The 22,144-nt window shown below is 36.4% G+C and overlaps 1 protein-coding gene across 1 annotated transcript in view; it reads right to left on the bottom strand.

Annotated features, from left to right (window-relative positions):
* The window catches only part of Arr2 (arrestin 2), a 45,428-nt gene extending 26,551 nt beyond the window's left edge, over positions 1–18,877 (bottom strand). The window contains exons 1-3 of the mRNA XM_069841290.1: positions 18,689–18,877; positions 9,536–9,789; positions 5,324–5,530 (exon numbers count right to left, since the gene is read on the bottom strand). Of these exons, the coding sequence (XP_069697391.1) occupies positions 5,324–5,530; positions 9,536–9,789; positions 18,689–18,755 (528 nt within the window). The 5' untranslated portion in view covers positions 18,756–18,877. The remainder of the gene's footprint in view (positions 1–5,323; positions 5,531–9,535; positions 9,790–18,688) is intronic.
* Between the last annotated feature and the right edge of the window lie 3,267 nt (positions 18,878–22,144).

Raw genomic sequence — 22,144 nt, 5'->3', positions numbered from 1 at the left:
GTTAAAACGAAAGAATAAAAGTTTTTGGTCCAGTAATAAAATATGATCAATTTAGGACAAATCAAGAGATAATGAGGAGAGGCGTTCAGACTTTTCTTCCTGAGTATAAGACTGTCGAGGGAAAAATTCGTAATCTCTTTAGGAGCCATGTATTGGAAGGAGTGAAAGAACCTGTCACTGGTATGATGGTCCAGAAACTTACTAAAAGATTAAACATGTGTAGAATAACCAAGTGTTCAGAAGTAAACAGGATGCTAAGAGACTGGCAGAATATACTCATAATATCAGGAATTTATGAAAGACTAATGAGTAATTGAATTCTGAAATACTTTAAAAACCAGAGACATATTTTTCTTTAGCGTAGGGACGTAATGAACTTGTCTTCTAGCTTTACTAATTAAAATTTTGTTAAGAGTTGCTGATATTTTGTACAGTGGTCGGAAAAAAATGGCCGGCTAGAATTTTTTAAGTCTCAGAAAGCGAATTTCAAAAGGCCTCAGCTGAGTTCGCAAGAAAATGTATTTTAAAATGGGTTCTCTTAATAGATTCAATCTAGATATGCACTAGTAAAGAATAAATCACTCCTTACCAACATTTCTGCATTGTAACAAATCTGAATAGTTGTTTAAAATAGCAATGAACTATCTGCTATATTAAAGTAGGTTCGAAATGTCCCTTGCGATATACAATAGGCCTAGGTCTATTTACTTAGACGAATGTCCGCAAGACTACATAGTGGTTCATACATCTTTTTGCATGAGTTCGAATCCGCATTGTGACAATTGTTTAATGTTAAGTTTTAATCACAGTCTAGTATATCGTAGTTGTTCCTGCAATAACTCCTATGTGACATATTGATCGATTTTCAGATTTTTGCTCTATTAAATAACTGAAATAGTGATACAGCAAATAATAAAATCTCCTATATGTAATTATTATATTTCTTTCTTCCGAAATGTAAGAATTCACAGTCTCCTATGTACTACTGCCATAGAATGAATAAATGTGTTTTCCTTCCTATTGAACAATTTTATATTTTGCACATAGAAGTTATTGCAGGAACAACGACAATATACAGTCACGAAGCTTGAGTTGTTGAGGGTACTATAGTTCCGTCGCTCTAATTTCCGGCAGCCAATCACGTTGCAGGTCGGCTACATTTAAACGTGTGCGTCTTGTGATTCGCTGATGAAGATGTAAAGCATTTACTAAGACTGGATAAATACTTAATATATAATCGCCCGCCATTTTGACTCTTTCGTTGGCGTTCGCAGAAAGCACACGAGGACGTTATTTGCCGCTCAATTATTTGCTCAATTACAGTGCGTTTTTTTATTATTATAGGAGCTACGACATGATAATGTTTAACGGTATTGCAAATAGATCCCTCGTCTGGTAGCTCGGCAACGAAAGAACAAAAATGGCGAACGATATTACCTACCTAGACTTTATAGAGCCTTAACTTCCTAAGACGTAAGCAAAGAGGAGGAGTCACGCCGGGAATAACAGCGTCGCGACTATAGGAGCAACAATAGACTGTGCTGGTACTATTTCGCATTGCCTGTAATGAGGCGATATTAGCGATCCTAGTGGTTAGCAACTTTATATGGATGCATATTTACTACGTATAGAGCTTCGTGACTGTTTATACTAGACTGTGGTATCACCATTTTAATTTAGTGATATTGTTTAGCTTAATTACCTGAAACCCCTCTAAATATTCCATATTTATGTCAGTTAATTTTGAGACAGCAAATGAGTTTTGGTTTTCATGACTGAGTTCAGTAGGTAAATTATTGTCTGCTATGTTTCCTACATCTTAATACGATTTAATTTACGCCATTAAGCAGTGAAATAACATGTGTTTCAAACTAACCTATCGTAAGCACAACTTCGTTTTGAAAATTATGTCTTTAAACTTTGATGGCTGAGTAGAAGGTTCATGTCATCATGAATGAAAAGGTGTTCACTGCAACGCGTTATTCTAGCTCACGCACTGAGTTCCGAAGTTCGAGTCACTTGCATGTATGAATTTCTTTAAAGCCAACTTAAGTCAAGCATGTTGTAGAATTAAGGTCATGACTGACATAGAAAACTAAGAACCAAGAAGGAAGGTATTGTATTATTTTGCAACGAAAACATAACTGTGGCACAAAATAAAAGCATTATCTTCTACATGGACATCATTTTATTTTTACTTCAATTTTTATTGTACTTGAGTTTTTGAATGTACTTCGCTCCCACCCCCTCTACTAAGGAAGTTCCAACTCCACACAGAACCAAGACCGCAGATAGTAAGCAGTACTGAGTTACTGGGTATAGTACGTTCCAGAAATATGTTCGCGTTTTCCAGTGACGAAAGAGCTTTCAATATTGAATCATATTTTCGCACAGGTACTGTCCGTTTGCCTACGTCGCATCCCGATTTCCCCCACCTGCTTCTGCTCGCCCCTCTGTAAAAGCTGGGCTGTCTTTGCTCTTTTCTGAAAACATTAATTTCCCTTAGGAATTGGACGTTTACGTAATATTATACAGCTGTTTAATTTAACTTAAATAAAAGGGCCTCGTTAAGTAATTAACTGTCACGTGATTTCCTCCCTTTCTACAATCCTGCTGCATAACCACTTGGACGGACAGTAGATAGCATGTCTGAGTAATTTTATATTTTCGGGTCGGGCAGAAGTGAAGATTGAATTCATAGTACGTAGAGTAGGTACAGAATTATTTCAACATGAGTTACTAGTACGAAGGACGAAACTGGCAATTGGAATTAGATGCAATAGTCTATAGTGCGATAATATGCACAAAAGAACTGAAGCCTGTATCAAAATGAACGGCCACCATTTTCAAAATTGTGTTTAAATATTCATATTATGATTATTTTTCAATTTAACTTCTTTCTCTATATTGTATGTACGCTTATGTGCTGTAGACAGTATATACTGCATAATGAATACGTTCGCATGGATAACTCACTTCGTGAGTAAAAACACTTATTCTTAATACAGTACTGTACTTTGATTAAAGAAAAACCTAATGAAAATTATCAAACTCAAAATCGCGATATTTCCTAGTTTACGTAAATGGATGAACTACTTTTCTTCCATCCTATACCTAGTAGAGTGATTTGTGTTTACGCCAGTATCATCGAACTCCAGTCTTGGAAGGGGGAGCAAGCGGTGTTTCCGGTTCTCTAAATGTATAGACAGGTTAATATTAAAAATGTTAGTAAAAATAAAATGATGTCCCTGTATAATTGGAATAAAATAATTTAAAATAACTTAAAAAAACACTTTAGTAGCAAGTTCAACTTTCATGTCATTGCATGACTTCCCGCAACCTCTGGAATATGAACAGTGCCATATTTGAAATTAAATCTTATCTTTCTGCCAGGGCATTGTAGGCATTCTCGATTGGTTACAATAATTCATCAGCGGTCGCAGCGGGTGCATACAGCCAGTTATTCCAAGTCGCGGAGAACAACGAATTTTAATACACACAGGCATTTCAGGAGATGGTTCTGTCTTAAAAAAAAAATACTTTACCAGTTTAATTTAGTTCTATATTTTTTCTTAAAAAGCTGTCGTGTGTTCATGTTGTACCATATAACAAAAATGGTAAAAATAAAAAATGATAAATCACAGATAACTTAACATTATAGAATTAAAAACCTTTTCCAGTCAGGATTCAAACCCAATCTGCTGTACATGAGACCAGAATTCTATCCACTATATAACAGACGGTGGCGTTGCGAAGACTATCCGAATGACGAACATTCAAACAACTCTCGATGGTCGATTATCGATCAGGAGGCCACATACCCGTCTTCTTTTGTAAACTTTGATTCTGAACCAAACAAGAGTCTGGCCATTTTTTTTCTTGGGACGACTACAGATGTTTCGTTCTACACTACTTTTATCATTGGTCATTAATAGACAGTGTATGCGGGATGACTTAAGGAAAAGTGAAGTTGTTTCATATCGGAGTATATGGCACTTGCCGCGTCGTTCGTCTTTTGTGTACCTGGCGAGTATAACAGCGTATAGAACGAAGGAACCTCGGTCCGTTCATAGTAACATTGCAACGCAATGTGTGCAGTTGTGTTATCCTGCTCAAGTATTTAGTACGAGTTGAATAGTGTAGTGCTGATCCATTCATAATGTCGAAGTCAAAACGTTAAATTCGCTTAGAGATACGAAATGCAATTAAGAAGTATGAGAGTGACATTTTATGTATTAACGAAGACAATATCGTATGTAATGTATGTGAAATTGAAATAAAAACCATAACTCAGGCTATAGAGAAACACTGCAACAGTACATCGCAAAGGAAATACGTTGAAATGAAATCTGAAGAACCATCATCAACATCATCATCATACTCATCATACTCATCATCACCATCATCATCATCATTATTTAGTTGTGCGGGTCTAAACAACATGTGCAACATGATGCTCAGTGCAAATATTCCTCTAAACTAAAGAAATTGAGTGATCCCCATTTTAGAGTTTTTCTTCAGAAATTCTCTCGATACAAAAACTGTTTAAGCGATAGGCGAAGACGATTCAGCTTCGACAACTTACGAGAATATATCGTCGTTTACTGCAACGCTGGTAATTGCATCAATGATGACGAGGACTGAACTTGCAAAGAATGTGCTACACTAATACATTACGTTATTTTTCTTTTCCTTCTGTCTATACGGAGATACAGTAGCATGTTGACGTCGTCTATTTATGTTTAAAACCTGTTGAGCCAATGCAATGGTCTGAATGAAAAAAATGTAACATATAGTAAATGTGCACCAACATTCAACGATAAGTCATCCCGCATCCACTGTCTAGTGATTAATAATATTTCGCGGCTTCATGTTATTTGATAATATTTACTAACCGAACACAATAATTTATCACTAGCTTTCAACATTTCAGAACTTCATTATATCACCATAATCATTATAGTTATTAACTATTTATGATCAGACTATGTGGTCTGTTCCTATGGATCGTTGCATCGATGCTTTCTGCGTTCATGGTTGAACCTGGCAAAACTTGTAAATTGTTTTAGGAAGAGTATTAATTATGCTGTTTCGATTCTTGCCATTTTCTTTTGTTTAACATCCTAATTTCATTTCCATGTCGAATTGCTACTGCTTTACAAGTTATATCGTGCAACCGTAATTTAGTATTAACTTTTTTTAGACACAAAAGAAGTTTTGAGCTGTTTAAATAAACAAGTGTTTTTGTAGAATTTAATCTAATAGCTTCACGAACCGGCAAGCAATGAAACAACTCTTAAATGCTAAAAGAAAAAACGTATACCTTTTTAATGGCGAGAGAAACGGAGGAGCGCTTGTGGCCCTTGTCGTCGGGCGTGTCGGCTACGTAGGTCTTGATGTTGTACTCGACGCCGAGCGGCTTGCCCGTGTCTTCCTCTCCGGGTTGTAGAGTCACGGAGGAAGGCGCATTTGGCGGAAACTTGAATGTGAAGGGGTACGCGTTCGCACCCAGTTTCTTCACCAGCCGCTCCTGAATTATCGCAGAAAGGTCTTCACATTTTCATGTCATTTGATAATATCTTATGAATAAGTCAAGGTTTCCTTTGTCCAAACAAACTTAAAACGTGGTCTGATATAATATAATATAATATAATATAATATAACATAATATAATATAATATAATATAATATAATATAATATAATATAATATAATATAATATGATATAATTTTTTGTATAAAATATTATCTTGTTATTATTAATTAAAATTAATTACTTATAAAAATATCTATCTATACTAAATAAATTTTACAAGAGAAAGAGTTCATCCAAAGGGCTGGACTCGGGAAGAGTACCCAAAACGCTTATTGCATTTCCGCGTTGAATAGCAATACTTAAACGCTGACGCAAATAATTAGTGCAACTACGATCACCAGTAATGGAGATCAAAATTTGGCCGATTTGAGATACCAAAACTTTAGCGTCGTGACTCCAAGGACCGAAGGTCTCCACAGCAAAGGGGACAAAGATATAATTGTCTAAAAGATGAGCATACTTATTGACTTTATTTTTCACGGCTAATTCAGCAGCAGATGCTGCGCGTCTGGAGGTATTCGGCAAGTGAGTTGGAGCTAGAGTGTCAACGCAAGTGGAGTCCCAAATTAAAGATTTTTCTCCAGACCACGGAATTAAGGTGAGACCATCGGGTCGTTTACCATCTGCGCGACTAATACCTGGTGGTTCTAAGAGAGACGGAATGCCACAAGAAGTCAGAGATCTTTTAATGATATCATTGGGTGATATATGTCTGGGAATGCGACCCTTGCTCCTCGCATAGCTGAGTGCATGATGGCCGTAAATATCAGCAATTCCTCCGCAAATACATTGGTGTGGCTCGCAGAGTTTACAACCAAGGCGTAAAGCCATTGCGATTTTAAAGGATGTATTATCTATTAGAGTGCCGATGTGAGGAGAAGGTAATGCGTGTAGCCAAGCTCCAGACTCACTCTCTTGAAGAGCTAGCAGACGTGCAATGTCTTGTTCGGATTTGAAAGAAGAAAGAAGTGCATCTAATTTTTTTTTTTTTTTTGGAAAAGATAAAGCTTTTGAAATTCAGGATGGGCAGGAGGATGAGTGATTTGTGAGAAAGTATACCAACTAGTCAGAGCATCACGCACATGACAGATTTCAGTTGCATCATTGTATAAAGGAAAGAGCGATTTGATGCAACGGAAAATTCCAAAGGCAGAAAAAAGAAAAGCAGGTATACAAACGTTAGAAAGTTTCCGAATGCCCACACCACCAAATTTAATTGGGAGAGAGGCTTCAGTCCAACTAGTATCGGTAAAACAAATATTTAGGATCATTTCCAAACTGGATCGAAAAAGAGCATCAGCTTTATGTAGGAAAGATGGAAAAAGCCAAAAGGGAGTGGTACGCATAAAGTAAGTCATCTTAGGGATTAGGAAACAATTTTTAAGGGGATAATAAGAAATATGAGGGTGTATTAGTTTTAAACGATCGATGAAATATTGCAAAGAAATTAGTTTTTGTTCAGCGATGTGATCGGCAGCTTCCAAAAAGACGGGAGATCCAAGAATTGTTAAACTGAATTTTGTCATTAGTAAAATACCCGGAGCAAGTTTTTGAAAAGAAGAGAAAACAGATTGATTAAACTTAGAACAAAAATAAATTTCACATTTATCAGGATTAAGTGTCCTATTTTATCTAAAACGGAGATTTTTTTATTTTTCTACATAGGTCGAGTGATAAAGAATAAAGTATCAATATTATTAAAAATATTACAAACACAGAGGCAGAATAAAACAAGGAAGATCATTACCAAAGTCACTGAAACTTTTGGTGAAGTCAGTAAGTTGTTAAATATCATTATGGTGATTGTCAAATCAAGAAACAGAATGTGGAAATGTAAATTAAATACGACAACATGAGTTTATAAATTAAGAAACTAGATAAAAGTGGTTAAAAGAGGAATAAAGTGGAGACTATAGGAACAAAAAATAGAGGATTTTCTAAAAAGGGAAGACTAATAAAAGGAAAATTAGAGGACGAAAAATGTCTTAGCAAGAATATAAAATTACATAAAGGTATTTTAGAACTCCGGAACTGAAAGATGAACCAGCATATATGACTCGAGAATACATTTATATAATATTTAAGTTTTTTCCAATGAAAGATGGGCATAATGAGCTTGTTATTTTTTTGGCTGAAATCAATCAAAAATGTTCTAAATGTTGTGTTTACATCATGTTCTAGGGTATCAGAAGAACGACATACATCAAAATCAGATCCAGCCAATGACTTATTACAGAGAAAGTGAAGTGCTTCTTCGTTCCATAAGAGAGCTCAATGTTATTATCTGCTATCGAAATATTGAACTTTCCGTTGTAATTAAAAATTATCTATGAAATTTTGTAGGAATAAATTAATACTTTTTCAGATTTACCAAACAGTGTTATTAATATAATTATGTCCTATGACGTTTAGTAGGCGCATCATATACCACAGCAATCTGAGAAGAGCGCAGAGAAAAAGAAAACAGAATATTACTTCCACTATCTGCTATAATCAGGAAATTAGCCTGTGCACCTTGACTCTCTGCCTTATACATGAATGAGCTTCAACCATATTACTCGCAATATTCATGGGCGGATGTTCAGTGAACGAATTTGGTAATATTAACTATGGTCTGGGGCCTGTTTCACAATGTTTACAAGCTTTGTAAATTGTAAACTTTTCTTGTAAATTGTAAACTTCTGTTTCACAATCTTTGTTTGTAATGTTGAACTTTACAAAGGAAATCAAATCTTTACAAATTAAATTTTGCGCACTTTACAAGCATTCTGTTTCACAATGAAGAGTGATTTTACAAACGTGTAAACTTTACTTGTAAAGTTCAACTAGAGCAGTTTTGATGTCATTAAGGAGTTCTAATGACTCAGACGAAGATATTGAATTTAGGCCTAATCAAACAAAGACGTATACGTAAAATTTTCCGGCCAAGAATTAATAATACGTTCGTATCATTGTATGAATTTAATGAAAGGTTTCGAATGAGTCCCGCGCTATACTTCAGAATATTTAATAAATAATCGCACTTAAAAAAGAAGTTCCCTGCACCAAAAATAAATAAATTCAATAATATGATAACGACACTACTTACGCGGTATTCTGAAGTCGTTTCGAGTCCCGTTTCGCTGGAATCTCTCCTTCAAGATATGGGACATCACAACCAACATGGAAAAGTGGTGCCTAACCTTAAAGCGAGAACTGTATTGTTTTGCATTGGTTAAATATACTAGCTGTCAGTTCCGTGCGTTAGTAGATAAGCACGGAATTTCTAAGATATGTGTGCAAAAGTGCCCACAGGGTAGTTGATGTTGTTAAAAGAGTTAAATTCGAGAAAGGTTTTTGATTATCAAAATGTTATTAACTTCAGCACATAATTTTTATGCTGCTGCTGGGGTCACTAATGTTTGTGAAGTTATGGATGTAACATTAATAAATACTGATCAACACAAAAAAATGAACCTGATTTTGTGGTAGACATTGTAATTATCTTATCAATTGCATATTTGTACGCGGACCAAATCTGTTATTTACTTATGTGACTGAATTTGGCGCTTACTTTGGTCATTTAAGTAATAGACTTATTGGTATATTCGACCAATCACATCACATGAAATTCCATTGTCGCCAATATACAAAAATCTAAATACTTTTATTTTTTTAAACAATACTTTACGGTCACAGAGGATATGTTCAAAAGGGTATGGGAAGAGTTTGATTATCGTTTGGACATCTGCCGAGTCACTCGTGGTTCACACATTGAATCTCTGTAAGGTGTAAACAGAACTTTGAGAGTATGACTTTAAACTGACGTGTGTTTGAAAGTGCTATCATTAGTAGTTTTTGTGTAATAAAATATTGAAAGTGTTATCGGACTTTTGATATGCCCTGTACTTTTCGCTTTCATTCGAATCAGAACCACCAACCAACAGAGATATACCATTACCTGGATAGGTGTGAGGTCCGCCTTCTTCTCCTCGCATGGTACCAGTTGTTCGCGCGCCAGCACAAGTTCTTTGCTGAACTTGAGGCCCATCACTTCGTCCTCCTCTCGTCCATAACGGTACGTGGTTGTTACCTGCCCGTATAATTTTCGGCCCTTGAGATACTCATTGTCGACCACCACGATGCCATCAATGGGGTCCACATGGTCCAGATGGTCTATGAAGTCTCGCTTGCCGAGGTATACTGTGACCTTCCCTGCAGCAGAGGAACATTGCGATGCAAAGGTCTATTAAGTAGGTTACACAGAAACTGTTCTTCTTCCTGCGTATGTGAGTATATACAGGGTGTTAAAAAAGTATCCAATATTCTATGGGTGATAGTATGCATCAAAACAAGAAAAAAATGTCTAATAAACATGGATCCTACAACACATACTTTCTGAGATCTGAATACTTTTCATAGGAGGTGCTCAATGTGACATCCATTTATGGCAATGCGTTTTTCTGCCCTACAATACAGTAGGCTACCATATAATCATACCGTAGTTGACACCCCTGGCATGGAATACTGATACCTCTCAAGGAATACTGAAAACAAAAGTCTGGTTGCGGACATGAGCGGGGTTCAGCAGAGATGGTGTTGTGAATTTTCGTAATCAGAATGTGTGGCCTGATGAAAATTCCCATGCACTTGAAGAAACAAGGCATCAGCACCGATTCTCAATCAACGTATGGGCAGGCGTTCTTGGCGATAGATTAAGGGTCATACATGCTACCCAGAGTTTATCAGGACATTCTTATAAACATATTGCCTACCCTGATGGAGTTTGTGCCATGTCAGCAAAGACTGCAGATGTGATTCATGCATGATAGCACACCAACACATTTTTTTCGCAATGAGCGTTAACACCTGACGCTGACATATCAGGACCGCTGGATTGATTTGAGAGGCACCACACCTTGGCCTGCTCGTTCCTCAAATCTAAATCCCCTACACTTTTGGTTATGAAGAACAACCAGGTCAATTTCAAAGAGTGCGTGATTTCTTACGCCGAAGGGCAGAGGAATGCATTGTCGTGAATGGACGTCACATTGAGCGAGCACCTCCTATGAACAAGTGTACAGATCTCAGAAAGTGTGTGTTGTAGGGCCCATGTTTATTAGACATTTTTTCTTGTTTTGATGCATACTAGCACCTCATAAAGTATTGGATACTTTTTTTTAACATCTTGTATTATAATTTGAAGAATCGGTAGAACGGAGAAAAATTCTCACCGGAACCGGGATTCGAACCCGGTTTTCCAGCGTTAAATGCTATCGCTTTATCCACTAAGCTACACCGGAGTTAGGTTTTAATGCCGGATTGAATCCCTCTCATTTTTTAGTTCTACCTACTGTCTTCCCTGCCCTCGTGTACCATGTCACAGTATGTGTGACAGTAGACACAATGTAGTAGTGTAATATGCCCCAAATCCTATCCTTTATCAAAGATCTTTGATAAAATATTTTATCATATTCTTTGTCAAAGAACTTTGATGCTGTAATAGTAGCCTCACAGAGACTGTATATTCTTTGTGATTATTTGGACTCGTCTTGAAAAAAACGAAATCAAAAACTCAAACGAAGACGTTTGAAACAGTAGCTGATCGTTGATCGAACAGCACACACAAGCACAAGCCCATGCAAAATAAATTCATAAGTACGGTAACTAATAGAGGAGGAAACTTTGGCCCATGCCTTAATATAAGTCCACCGCGCAAAACCGTTCTGCAAGCAGTTTCCTCCTCTATTTATTTGTCTATGGTTCGCTCCGACCCGTGCGGTGATGCTGAGTGACGTCACGAGCTAGTTCCTTGCGACACTGTGGAGCCCAGTGCTGTGCAGTACGGAAGCAGCCCATGGGCTGGGCCGTTGTGCAAGCTCTGGTCATTCGTAATTAGTGCACCTCTGTACTCGTGATTGGACATTGTGTCCATTATCATACATACTGTGACACTATATTCGAGGGTAGGCCAACAAAGGGGAACACAGTAGGTAGAACTTAAAAATGAGAGGAATTCAATCCGGCGTCGGAACCTGAATCCGGTGTAGCTTAATGGATAAAGCGCCAGCACGTACAGCTGGAAACCCCGATTCGATTCCCGGTGCTGGTGAGAATTCACTTTATGGAAACACAGAATTACTGCCTGAAACTCCGTATGTACTTTGGTACATCATGGTAATATACAGGGTGATTCAAAAGTCGCGCGACATAGGCCATCTCCGTTATTAGTGTAAGTACAAAAAATAAATGTTTTAGATATTGGTACGTGTAGTTCATGTGCAAAATTTAAAGAAAATCGTAAGAGCCATTTTTGAGAAAATTGCAACAAACATGTTCGCGTTTCTAGTAAAGTACCAGTTTGGTTAGGGAAAACGCATCCAAAACTTAGGTGTCACATCTCTGGAGCGTACGAAACTTAAGTTAGAAATGTGGTTTGGGTCGCGCGCCGTAATTAATAAACTGTGTTTTTTGTGTAGACAGGTGAGTAAGTTCTAGTTTCACCAGTGAACCGGGTAGCAACAGACAATGTACACAATTCCTGGGAGGGTGGAAATGGTTATCATCCATGCGGGAGGCCTGAGTCTACGGGAAGCAGCAGAAATATATCACAAACGGCATCCAGATCAACCTACCCCACATCACGCAAGCATTGGTCGTTTAATGGAACGGTTCAAGACAGCAGGCAGTATCCACAACAAAAAACGTTCGGGGCAGCCTCGTACAGCAACAGGGGATGCAAACGCAGCTAGTGTACTAGCTAAGCTTGTAGTCAGTCCATCACGGTCAACCAGGGAAGTGGCGCAAGAATGTGGTACCAGTCAAGCGTCCGTGCCCAGGATACTATCCTTCAATCATTTTTATCCCTATCGTATGCGCTTCGTGCAGGAACTGCATGGGGATGACACAGATATGCAGGTGCAGTTCTGTGAGTGGTTTCTTGAACGACGAACGCACCAGCCAAACCTTGAAGCTGATATTTGTTGGAGCGATGAGGCCTGTTTCCATTTGAACGGAACAGTGAATCGATATAACGCTGTGTACTGGGCAACAGAGAACCCCCACATAGCTGTAGAGGCTCATAATCAGTTTGACCCAAGATTAAATGTGTGGTGTGGCATACACGGCGATGTTGTCATCGGTACCGTGTTTCTGAACAACAAGCACACTGCTCCACTGTACAGATAGCATCTCGAGGCTACACTGCTGCCCTAGAAAGAAGGCGTGGTTTTTTTCTTTCAGCAGGATGGAACACCACCGCATTTCAGATTGACAGTCCGCGAATTGCTGAATGAAGTTATCCCTGGGCGTTGGATCGATCGCAGGGATCCAGTGGAATGGCCGCCTAAGTCGCCAGATTTAACGCCAATTGACTTTTTTCTCTGGGGACATCTCGAGTCTGTAGTTTACAACAACAGGCCACGAAAACTGGATGAACTGCAGGAAAATATCAGGAGAGAATGTGCACAAATAACATCTGCAGTGTTACGTAATGTGCGGAGCAGTTACCTCAACCATGTATGGATGTGCCGTCAACAAAATGGCCGCCAATTTGAACGCTTACTCCAGTAGTGTGCATGTGGAACAATTACACAGGTCGTGAAAGTTCAAGTGCTGAAATGTTTCAGTTTGCCATTGTGACTCTCAACTTACTCACCCGTCAATACAAAAACACAATTTATTAATTACGACGCGCTACCCAAACCAAATTTCTAATTTAAGTTTCGTACTCTCCAGAGATGTGGCACCTAAGTTTTGGATGCGTTTTCCCTAACCAAACAGGTACTTTACTAGAAACGCGAACATGTTTGTTGCAATTTTCTCAAAAATGGCTCTTACGATTTTCTTTAAATTTTGCACATGAACTATACGTATCAAGATCTTAAACATTTATTTGAAACTATTTTCTGTACTTACACTAATAACGGAGATGTCCAATGTCACGCGACTTTTGAATCACCCTGTATATTATAATATTTAAAAAATAAATAGGGGTATGTTTGTAAATATAATATCATTTAAAACCCCTTTCAAAACTAAAACTTCTAAAATTACACATTTCGAAACTAGAACTTCCGTAATTTACATTGTTATCATGTACACATCTTGTAATATTATAGTATGTGAATATACTTTCCACATCTCCATTTTAATGAGCTCCTGTGGCTTGTATTGAGATCCGATATGGCGTTAAAAAAGTTCTGTTAATATGATAACTAGGGCAAGGAAGTTCATACATTTGCATATATTTTCCATTGGCTATAATTAATTGCTGATTAATTATCTTCACGAATCAGCATTCAACTTATCAAACCAAATTTTATGTTGCATACATTTGCATATTTTGGATTTATTTTATAAATGCATAATATTTTATGATATTTATATTATCGTGGCATATTTTCCCTTTTAAACACATTAAAGCTGATTTTATGTTGCCTAAAAATGCCTAGTTTGGATTTTTAAGTAAAAGCATCATATTCTATTTTTAAAACTCGTATTACGTGAAATTATTATACTTATTTTTACCAGGAAAGTATTGAAAGTTTCGCGACACACCTAGTGAATTTCACGGCACAGTAAAGCAATACCGTCCTTAGAAAGAGTAGGCATATCTTTAAATGTGACTTTGAAAATGATTCAAGGAACAATATCCAGCCTAAATTCTGTCTCTGAAGTGTAAGGGAAAAGCTTAAGAATAAAATAAGTTACAGGTATAAAAAAATCCTGGATACGAACAAATGTGCAAAATTAGAGATATTTTAAACAGAAAATCGTCCATTAATCCCAGTGAATTATCTTTCACTATGGAACAGTTAGGAACATGTAGAAAGTATGTCCCAGTAACGTCTTGCGACGTTGAATCCGTCTTCAGAGACAATGGGCACTCTGTCTCTATTGAAAACCTACGCCATATAATTATCGTGAACTACAACCCATCGCTTCTTTTTTTTTCAGCGGTTCACATGCTTCAACTTTTCAACAATAAATGTAAGTTTAGTCTTATCTAGTTTGACCTATAATATTTGTACATGTATTGTTTCTTATTATTATTATTATTATTATTATTAATTTATTTGTTATTTATTAATGATATATCAAGAATACAGAATTTTATTAGAGCATATTTATTGGTATATTTTAAAGTTTTTAAATGTATAGGCCTACTTGCATGCATAGGCCTATTTAGTAAGTTCTTAAGAATTGAACTTTCTGGCCCTAATCATAATAGATATAATATATAGGCTACTACTTAATAATAAACAGTGAACTTTACTAGAATCAACAGTTTTTCAATGTCAATTCAAATGAATGACAAAACACGATCAGAATACTCATAATCATTTTTAAACATTTGAAAACGCACAAACTTTACATTATAAACAAAAATTACCTACTGAAAATGAGAAATATTCAACATAAATAATTTTATTTATGAATTTTAAAACCCTTAAATCAGATTTGCTAATGTTACAGTAACGCAGTCTGAAAACTGTGAAGTCATGTTATTAGCGGCTCAGCAAAGAACTGAAACTACTATTGAATCTCTGGACCATATTCACACGTAGTGACTAAAAATAAAATTGTTTCTAATACATGAGTAATAACTGAATACCATAATTTTATATTTGTGTGATAATTTAGGTTCCGAATTTCAAGTTGCATTTGTTATATAGGGTAAGGTTGCGTATATCGCACCACTTTAGCATTTATAATTTTTATTGAACAATACAGTTTTTATTTTCTGCATTCCTTTACAGAAATACATTCCCAGAACATTTACCTTTCATGTAAAAAAGAATCCTTGAATTTGATTTAATATTTTTGAAGTAGAATGACATTTTCGAAACACTTGTCAATGGTGCCATTTAGGCAACTAATTTCCTAAATAGCACCTGCGGTTTCTTAAATCGCACCTCTTTATCTGCAGGGAACAGGATGAAGAAAAGCTTTTTAATATTGAACATATTGAACAGTATTTAATATGAATAATGTAATAAATGCAAATTACAAGTTTATTGAAATTAATGAAAGAGAGTAACGCATCTTCAAATGAAATTGAAAAAATAGAGCAAAAATTACCTAACATTTAAACTTCCTGAATGCTTTTTTTATTGTTACACATTTGTCATGTGCTTCACCAGGCAGTTCAGACTGTAAACTGCATCACCTTTTCTCCACTATTATCTAGAAACCACGTAAGAACTGCCTCATGATTTAGCTGTCTGAAATAGTTTGAAGATAGAAACATCTAAAGGCTGGGCCTCTGAGTATTATGACGAGGAAGCTGAAATAGGAGCACATCATTTACCCGAGATAATCTAGCTTCTAAATTTTTGGAATGGATCGTATAGGTGGACATACAGAAGCAGCACTTTTTTCTATGGCAGGTTTGAGTGGCAAATAAAATGTTTGAGCTATTCGACAAATAGTTCACTGTTGATATAACCTGAATCAGAGCAAACAAATAACGACCCTGGAAGAACACCAGCTGATAATGTAGGATGCACTGTTTAACGTTTAAAAATTTTCATAGGGGCACAAAATACCCGGTGCACTTTTAAAACACACACTTATTGTATTAACGCCCTTTTCACCACTTGATATTGCACCCACCTGATGCATTCCCCGTTCAGTTAAAATTTTTTGACCTTCTTTTGTACGGCTAGAATTGCTACAGTTGCTCATATCGCACCGGTGCGAATTAGGCACCTACAAAGTGGTGCGAATTAAGAAACTACGTCATAAGTTATTATTCCCTTCATTATAGCCTACATGCACCACATGTTCGAATATCGTGCTAAGTTAAATGTTCTTTAATATTTCTTTTAACCAATAACATTTTAAGATTATGTCCACACCTGTGGAGTAACGGTCAGCGCGTCTGGCCGCGAAACCAGGTGGCCCGGGTTCGAATCCCGGTCGGGTCAAGTTACCTGGTTGAGGTTTTTTCCGGGGTTTTCCCTCAACCCAATATGAGCAAATGCTGGGTAACTTTCGGTGCTGGACCCCGGACTCATTTCACCGGCATTATCACCTTCATATCATTCAGACGCTAAATAACCTAGATGTTGATACAGCGTCGTAAAATAACCCAATAAAATAAAATTTTAAGATTATGGATTCCTTTGCATACAAATCCGTTATTTAGTTACAAAATGTTAGCTAAATATACATCCACCTGAGCGATTATATTAAATACTCTATCACCACGTTGGTAGCACAAAGAAGTGGCAGAAATCAAGTGGCATAGTGGAAGTTCATATGGTAGATTGTAACAATACCACTAGATGCTATACTACTACAGTAACTTGTTTTAAACTAGCAGTGGTGCCATTTAGGAAGCGATGCGAGTTATGCTACTCTACCCTATATATAATATTCTGAAATGGGCAAATATGAATAACAAAACTGGAAAAAATATATTATATTAAATTGTGTACTTTTTTCTCACATTGGTTACATTTGCTCCTATTATTGAAGATTCTGGTATCAGTTGAGCTTAAAAATATTTTTATGTGAGATTTTCTTATTTTAAAAAAATCCAAGGGATTGTTGTTATATTTCCCTTACAGCCCATTGTTTAAGGTATCTTCTAAACTTCTGTACTTCAGATTTCACTTGTCTTCGAACATTTCTTTTTTCACAATCAATCATATCTGCTATTTTCTTTCTTTTTTTTTATATTCTTTGCCATAGTCCCTTTTTTTCTGCAACTCCTCTTCAGTAATTTTTGCCCTCTGCCTACGTATCTTCTCCTTTCATATTTCCTACTTTCATCATCAGACTTTTTTTCTTTCCTATAAACAATCACATGAAATAATATTCGAAGTTACTTTATCCTCCCACAATAAAGGGACCGACGTTACAGGGACCATTGTTACAAATTAGTATAATTTCCGCAATAGTTCTGACAAAATAAATAGTTAAAAATATCATTGAGGTTAGATTTTTTAGTCGACAAACATTGTAATGTTTTGCATATACTACGAGAGTTTAATATATACAAACTATATTTAATGCCACCCGGGACTGGTGTTACCAATAGAAAACATAACATTCAGTCATCAATGATGATGTTTGTATTTTTCAATAAAATAAATTACGACAATGGACGAAAAGTTTTTTAACTGGCGCCATGTTGACCTCTCATCACTACCAACCGTTAAAATTTACCACATGAAGCAAAATTGTCTTTTGTGTAGCTCTTTTATTTCGAGGGACCGGTGTTACGAAATTTTTGGGGACAAACTTTACGTTAAAGTTGTGTCCTTTCAGAATTAAACAAACAATTCCTGTCTTTCATAAGTATTTTAACTATTTATTTTTATAATCTTGGCCGAGGAAATAAAATCAAATCGAAGCATTCCGAGAAAAACTTAGTAAAACAGAGTAAAATGTAGTTGGGGACATAGGGACTGTACTTACATTTTGACGTTTGGACGTTATTTTTTAATTATTAATTTTAAAATTAAACCTTTTATGCTTTGTTTCCAACTGAAACATGTGAGAGTTAGTTAATTAAACGCAAAAGTAATCAGTTAACATTTTCAAGAAACTCCTTAAATCAGCCGGGACATACATTTACCCATTTCAGAATATTCACCCATAAATGGATTTGGACCATTCGTTGATCCATTCTGGCCTCAATATCCAAAAGCAATTTTAGAGACCTTCCCCATGTCTTCGTTCTCTAGTAGATAATATTTTTTATTCTTGAGATAAGTTGAACAAGTGTAAACCACGAACCGTCGGACCGCGTCGCCTAAAGGGTGCGGGCCTTAGATCGCGTAGCCGCCTGTCCCGTCATTTACATGTTGTAAGTATATAAAATTGTAAGGCCTATAAATATTTTTGAAAATGGCGGCAATAGAGAGTTCCGAAAACATTAGAGACTTATTTTTCACCATAAGGTCAAAGCTCCCAAAAGTTCCATTCTTGCCTACAATGCGGACACCTTCTATCTCTTATCCATTTTACTTACTAAGTCTGTAATACATTTTTTAAGTAACTAATTTATTATTATTTCATTTCCACGCCATGAACCAAATCGCTGCATTTTCGTCGGTAAATTGCTCAGCTCTTTTGCCATATAGTCACATGTCCCACTTACCATTTGGTGTAGTTTTTTTGAAGACTTTGACTGCAACTACGTACGCTAGGAAGATTAGCGGAAACATGTGTGATAGAGTGTTGAGTTATTATTTGAAAAACTGTTTCTTGAAGTGCTAAGTCTTGTGTTCTGAAGTTTGAACAAGTTCCTAAATCTTGTTGTGTGGAGGAAAGCAGGCTTCCCACCAGAAGTGATGCGGATTCGAACTAAGAAGTCGATTTTATACCTAGTACATAGGGGCTTCCCGGTAACAGGATCAAGAGCTCGGAAAACAAATTAGATTAACATCGTGCGCAATAAGAGCATTAAGATTAACACATGACCCCCGGTTCGAACTTCGATCTTCCAGCGTCCTTGGAATGAGGAACTGAATATACATGTGATACGTACAGAAAGTTCACACTTCTCAAATATTATTGAAAATAGATTATGACTCGGCCTATTGCGTTGTAAATTTCGGTGCAGCACTTTTACGCAAAAGTGGGCGTTATTTACGTAAATCGTTGTTTACTTTACCGCAAAAATATGCATTACATTAACGCAAATAACATTAAGGCTTACCTTTAAATGTGGCAACAATGGCTCCATATAAGCATTGGACCAGTGCTTTAACAATGTCAAGCAATATTTCGGCGGTTCACGCAATACCTGGCAGAGCTCTAACCACAACCAGCTGCCGTCATCCAGACTGTAGTGAGCTTGAAACACTTGGACACGTGATTGGACAATGCCCTAAAGGCGAATTGCTGATCAATGCTGGACATCATATTGGACGACATGCTTTGGCCACATCGTTAAAAACTTTAAATTGGGAGATTCATAAGGAAGTACATTGTGTATCATCAGATGGTTCTTTTAGACAGGCAGACATTATTGCTATTAACGGACGCTTAAAACGGGCTCTTCTTGACCCTACTATCCGTTTCGAAAGGAACCTAAATCATTTGATATTGAGAAGAAGCCTATATATATGAACCTTGTCTGCCTTATCTTTCTCAAAAGTACAACGTCCCTCTTAAACAATGGTCTGTCATTGGTTTGCTGTTTGGTAATAGGTCTAGAGGTTCTATTATAAAATTCACATTCTTAAGGAACTTCACATTCCTTTCGATTATGTAATGACCCAATGCTTTGATGTATTGTAGTAAGGATATTACACAACTTTTCTAAGTCCCTGTTTTAAGTCATTTTTCCATTATTAAAAGAATTTTCGCAAATGAGGTTCCTAGAAGCAAAGTCAGCAATCTCCACTTTTTTTTTTTTTTTTTTTTGAGAAACTTACATTATGGCATCATTGGATTCTCCTTGGTGTTTTCTAGCAATCTCCAGAGGTTATGTGAAGCAAAAGCAGCTGTAAATGGTTAATTTTCATATTGAAAACCGGGGTTAGAAGCAAAAGCAGCAATCTCCATGCTCAAATTTTACAATCTGAGAAGCAAAGCCAGCGATATCCACATTGGCCAATCACACAATCTCATTTGGTCATGTGACCTTCATCTGTCTTCTTTCCTTTTTCTCATTGTTATCATGGTTATTACCACAGTCTAGGATATACAGTCACGAAGCTTGAGTTGTTGAGAATACTAGGAACACTAGACTGTGCTGGTACTATTTCGCATTGTCTGTGATGAGGCGATAGTAGCGATCCTAGTGGTTAGCAACTATCTATGGATGCATATTCCCTACGCATTGAGCTTCGTGACTGTATATGCTAGCCTGTGATTATTACAATGTCAGTTCTATTTCTATTAGGTAAAAGTAACTAAAATACTTTGTTTTAATGAATATAGCTAACATAAAATTTCCAGTAAAACAAACAGGATAGAGAAAATAACACCAGTCTCGCCTTTCAAAGCAAGGAAAAGAAAATCTCGGTCTGAGAGGTGGAAAAGTGGAAAAGATCAATGGGCTAAACAGCTCAGGTTAGTTAAATATGTTCATATATAATATTTTATTGTTTTCCTTTGGTTTGTTTTAATGAAAACTAGTTTCAAAGTTACTATTGCAGATAAAGCAATAGAACAAACAAAGAAACAAACAAACAAACCAACGAACACAGTTTACATTCTTCTAGGACTCTTTATACTTTGATTTTATTACTGACAACCTTGTAGGTTATGTTCATAATTTGTGAAATAGATACCTGGACCTAGCTTAAAAAATTAGAGACAGAATTTTCTCTTTTTCACAGGTATGGGCCTCCAATGCTGCCAGCTTTTCCTACATGTGGCCATGCTACAAAAAGCTTTCGATGTTCAACCTTATCTATCAAGCATTGCCTACATTTCCATAAGCTGTTCTATGCGAATAAGGATAGATACAGTCAAAATGTCTTTTTATTACAGTAGGCCTATTGTAAAGTGTCCTCCATAACCCCAAAGAGATCAGCAACAGGTAATCGCAGAGGAAAATACTTCCAAACAAAATACCCTTTGTGAGGAAGAGTGAGAGTAATAATCTAGTCCCTGTATGCCGGAAGGCTTTTCTCCGGATTATCCAGGTAAAACGAGCAAGAGTTCAATTTGTAACCAAACAGTTTTTTAGCACTGGAAATGTTCCAGCTGAAAAACGAGGAGGAGATCACTGCTCTCAGAAATTCCAGGCAAAAAAAAAAAAAAAAGAAAAAGAAAAAAAAAGAGGCTGTGATAAAATTCGTATCATCTCTGACTTGTAGTTAACTTCATTACTATAATCAAAGACGTTGTAGTTATATATCTAGACACACAATTGGCGCTGATGTCGTGTACAAATTTGAAACCTTTCGCGCTGGTTCGCGCGACGCCACGTTTTGGGAGTAGAAGCACTTTATCAAGCATCAACACATGGAGATTCACGTGTTCATTTGTGTTGTTTACTTTCAATAGTGTGTTGATTTGTGTTGTCTACTTTTAATAGTGCATTAAAGTTAAAGTTAATAGCAAGTTTAGTTTTTAGCCATTGATGGAGTGCATTAATAATAATTTCTAATAATAAAATTAGCGTATTTTAAAAATGCGTAATATCTTCGAAGTGTGAATGTGTTCCTACAGTTTAGATATGCACGTTCCTAACGTGTAGATGTTATTAATTAAATTTAATTCGGTGAATAGTGCCATTCTTTATGGTGAATTCGTGTACAACGTTTAATTGTACGTATATGTACAAGGAAGGATCTGGAAGCACTTTATCAACACATGGAGATTCACGTGTTCATTTGTGTTTACTTTTAATAGTGTGTTAATTTGTGTTGTTTATGTTTTATAGTGCATTAAAGTTAAAGTTAATAGGAAGTTCAGTTTTTTTTTAGTCAGTGATGGAGTACATTAATAGTCGTTTCTAACAATTAGTGTATTTTAAAAATGCGTAATATCTTCGAAGTGTGAATGTGTTCCTGCAAGTTAGAGATACACGTTGCTAACGTGTAGGTTTGTTATTGTTTCATAAGTTCTACGTCTAAGTAGTAAATTTGAGTGTGCC

Source organism: Periplaneta americana, chromosome 12 (assembly GCF_040183065.1).
Source record: "Periplaneta americana isolate PAMFEO1 chromosome 12, P.americana_PAMFEO1_priV1, whole genome shotgun sequence".
In the NCBI taxonomy this organism is placed as follows: Eukaryota; Metazoa; Arthropoda; class Insecta; order Blattodea; family Blattidae; genus Periplaneta; species Periplaneta americana.
The sequence above is the reverse complement of the archived record's forward strand: the minus strand, read 5'-3'. Positions and strand labels throughout refer to the sequence as shown.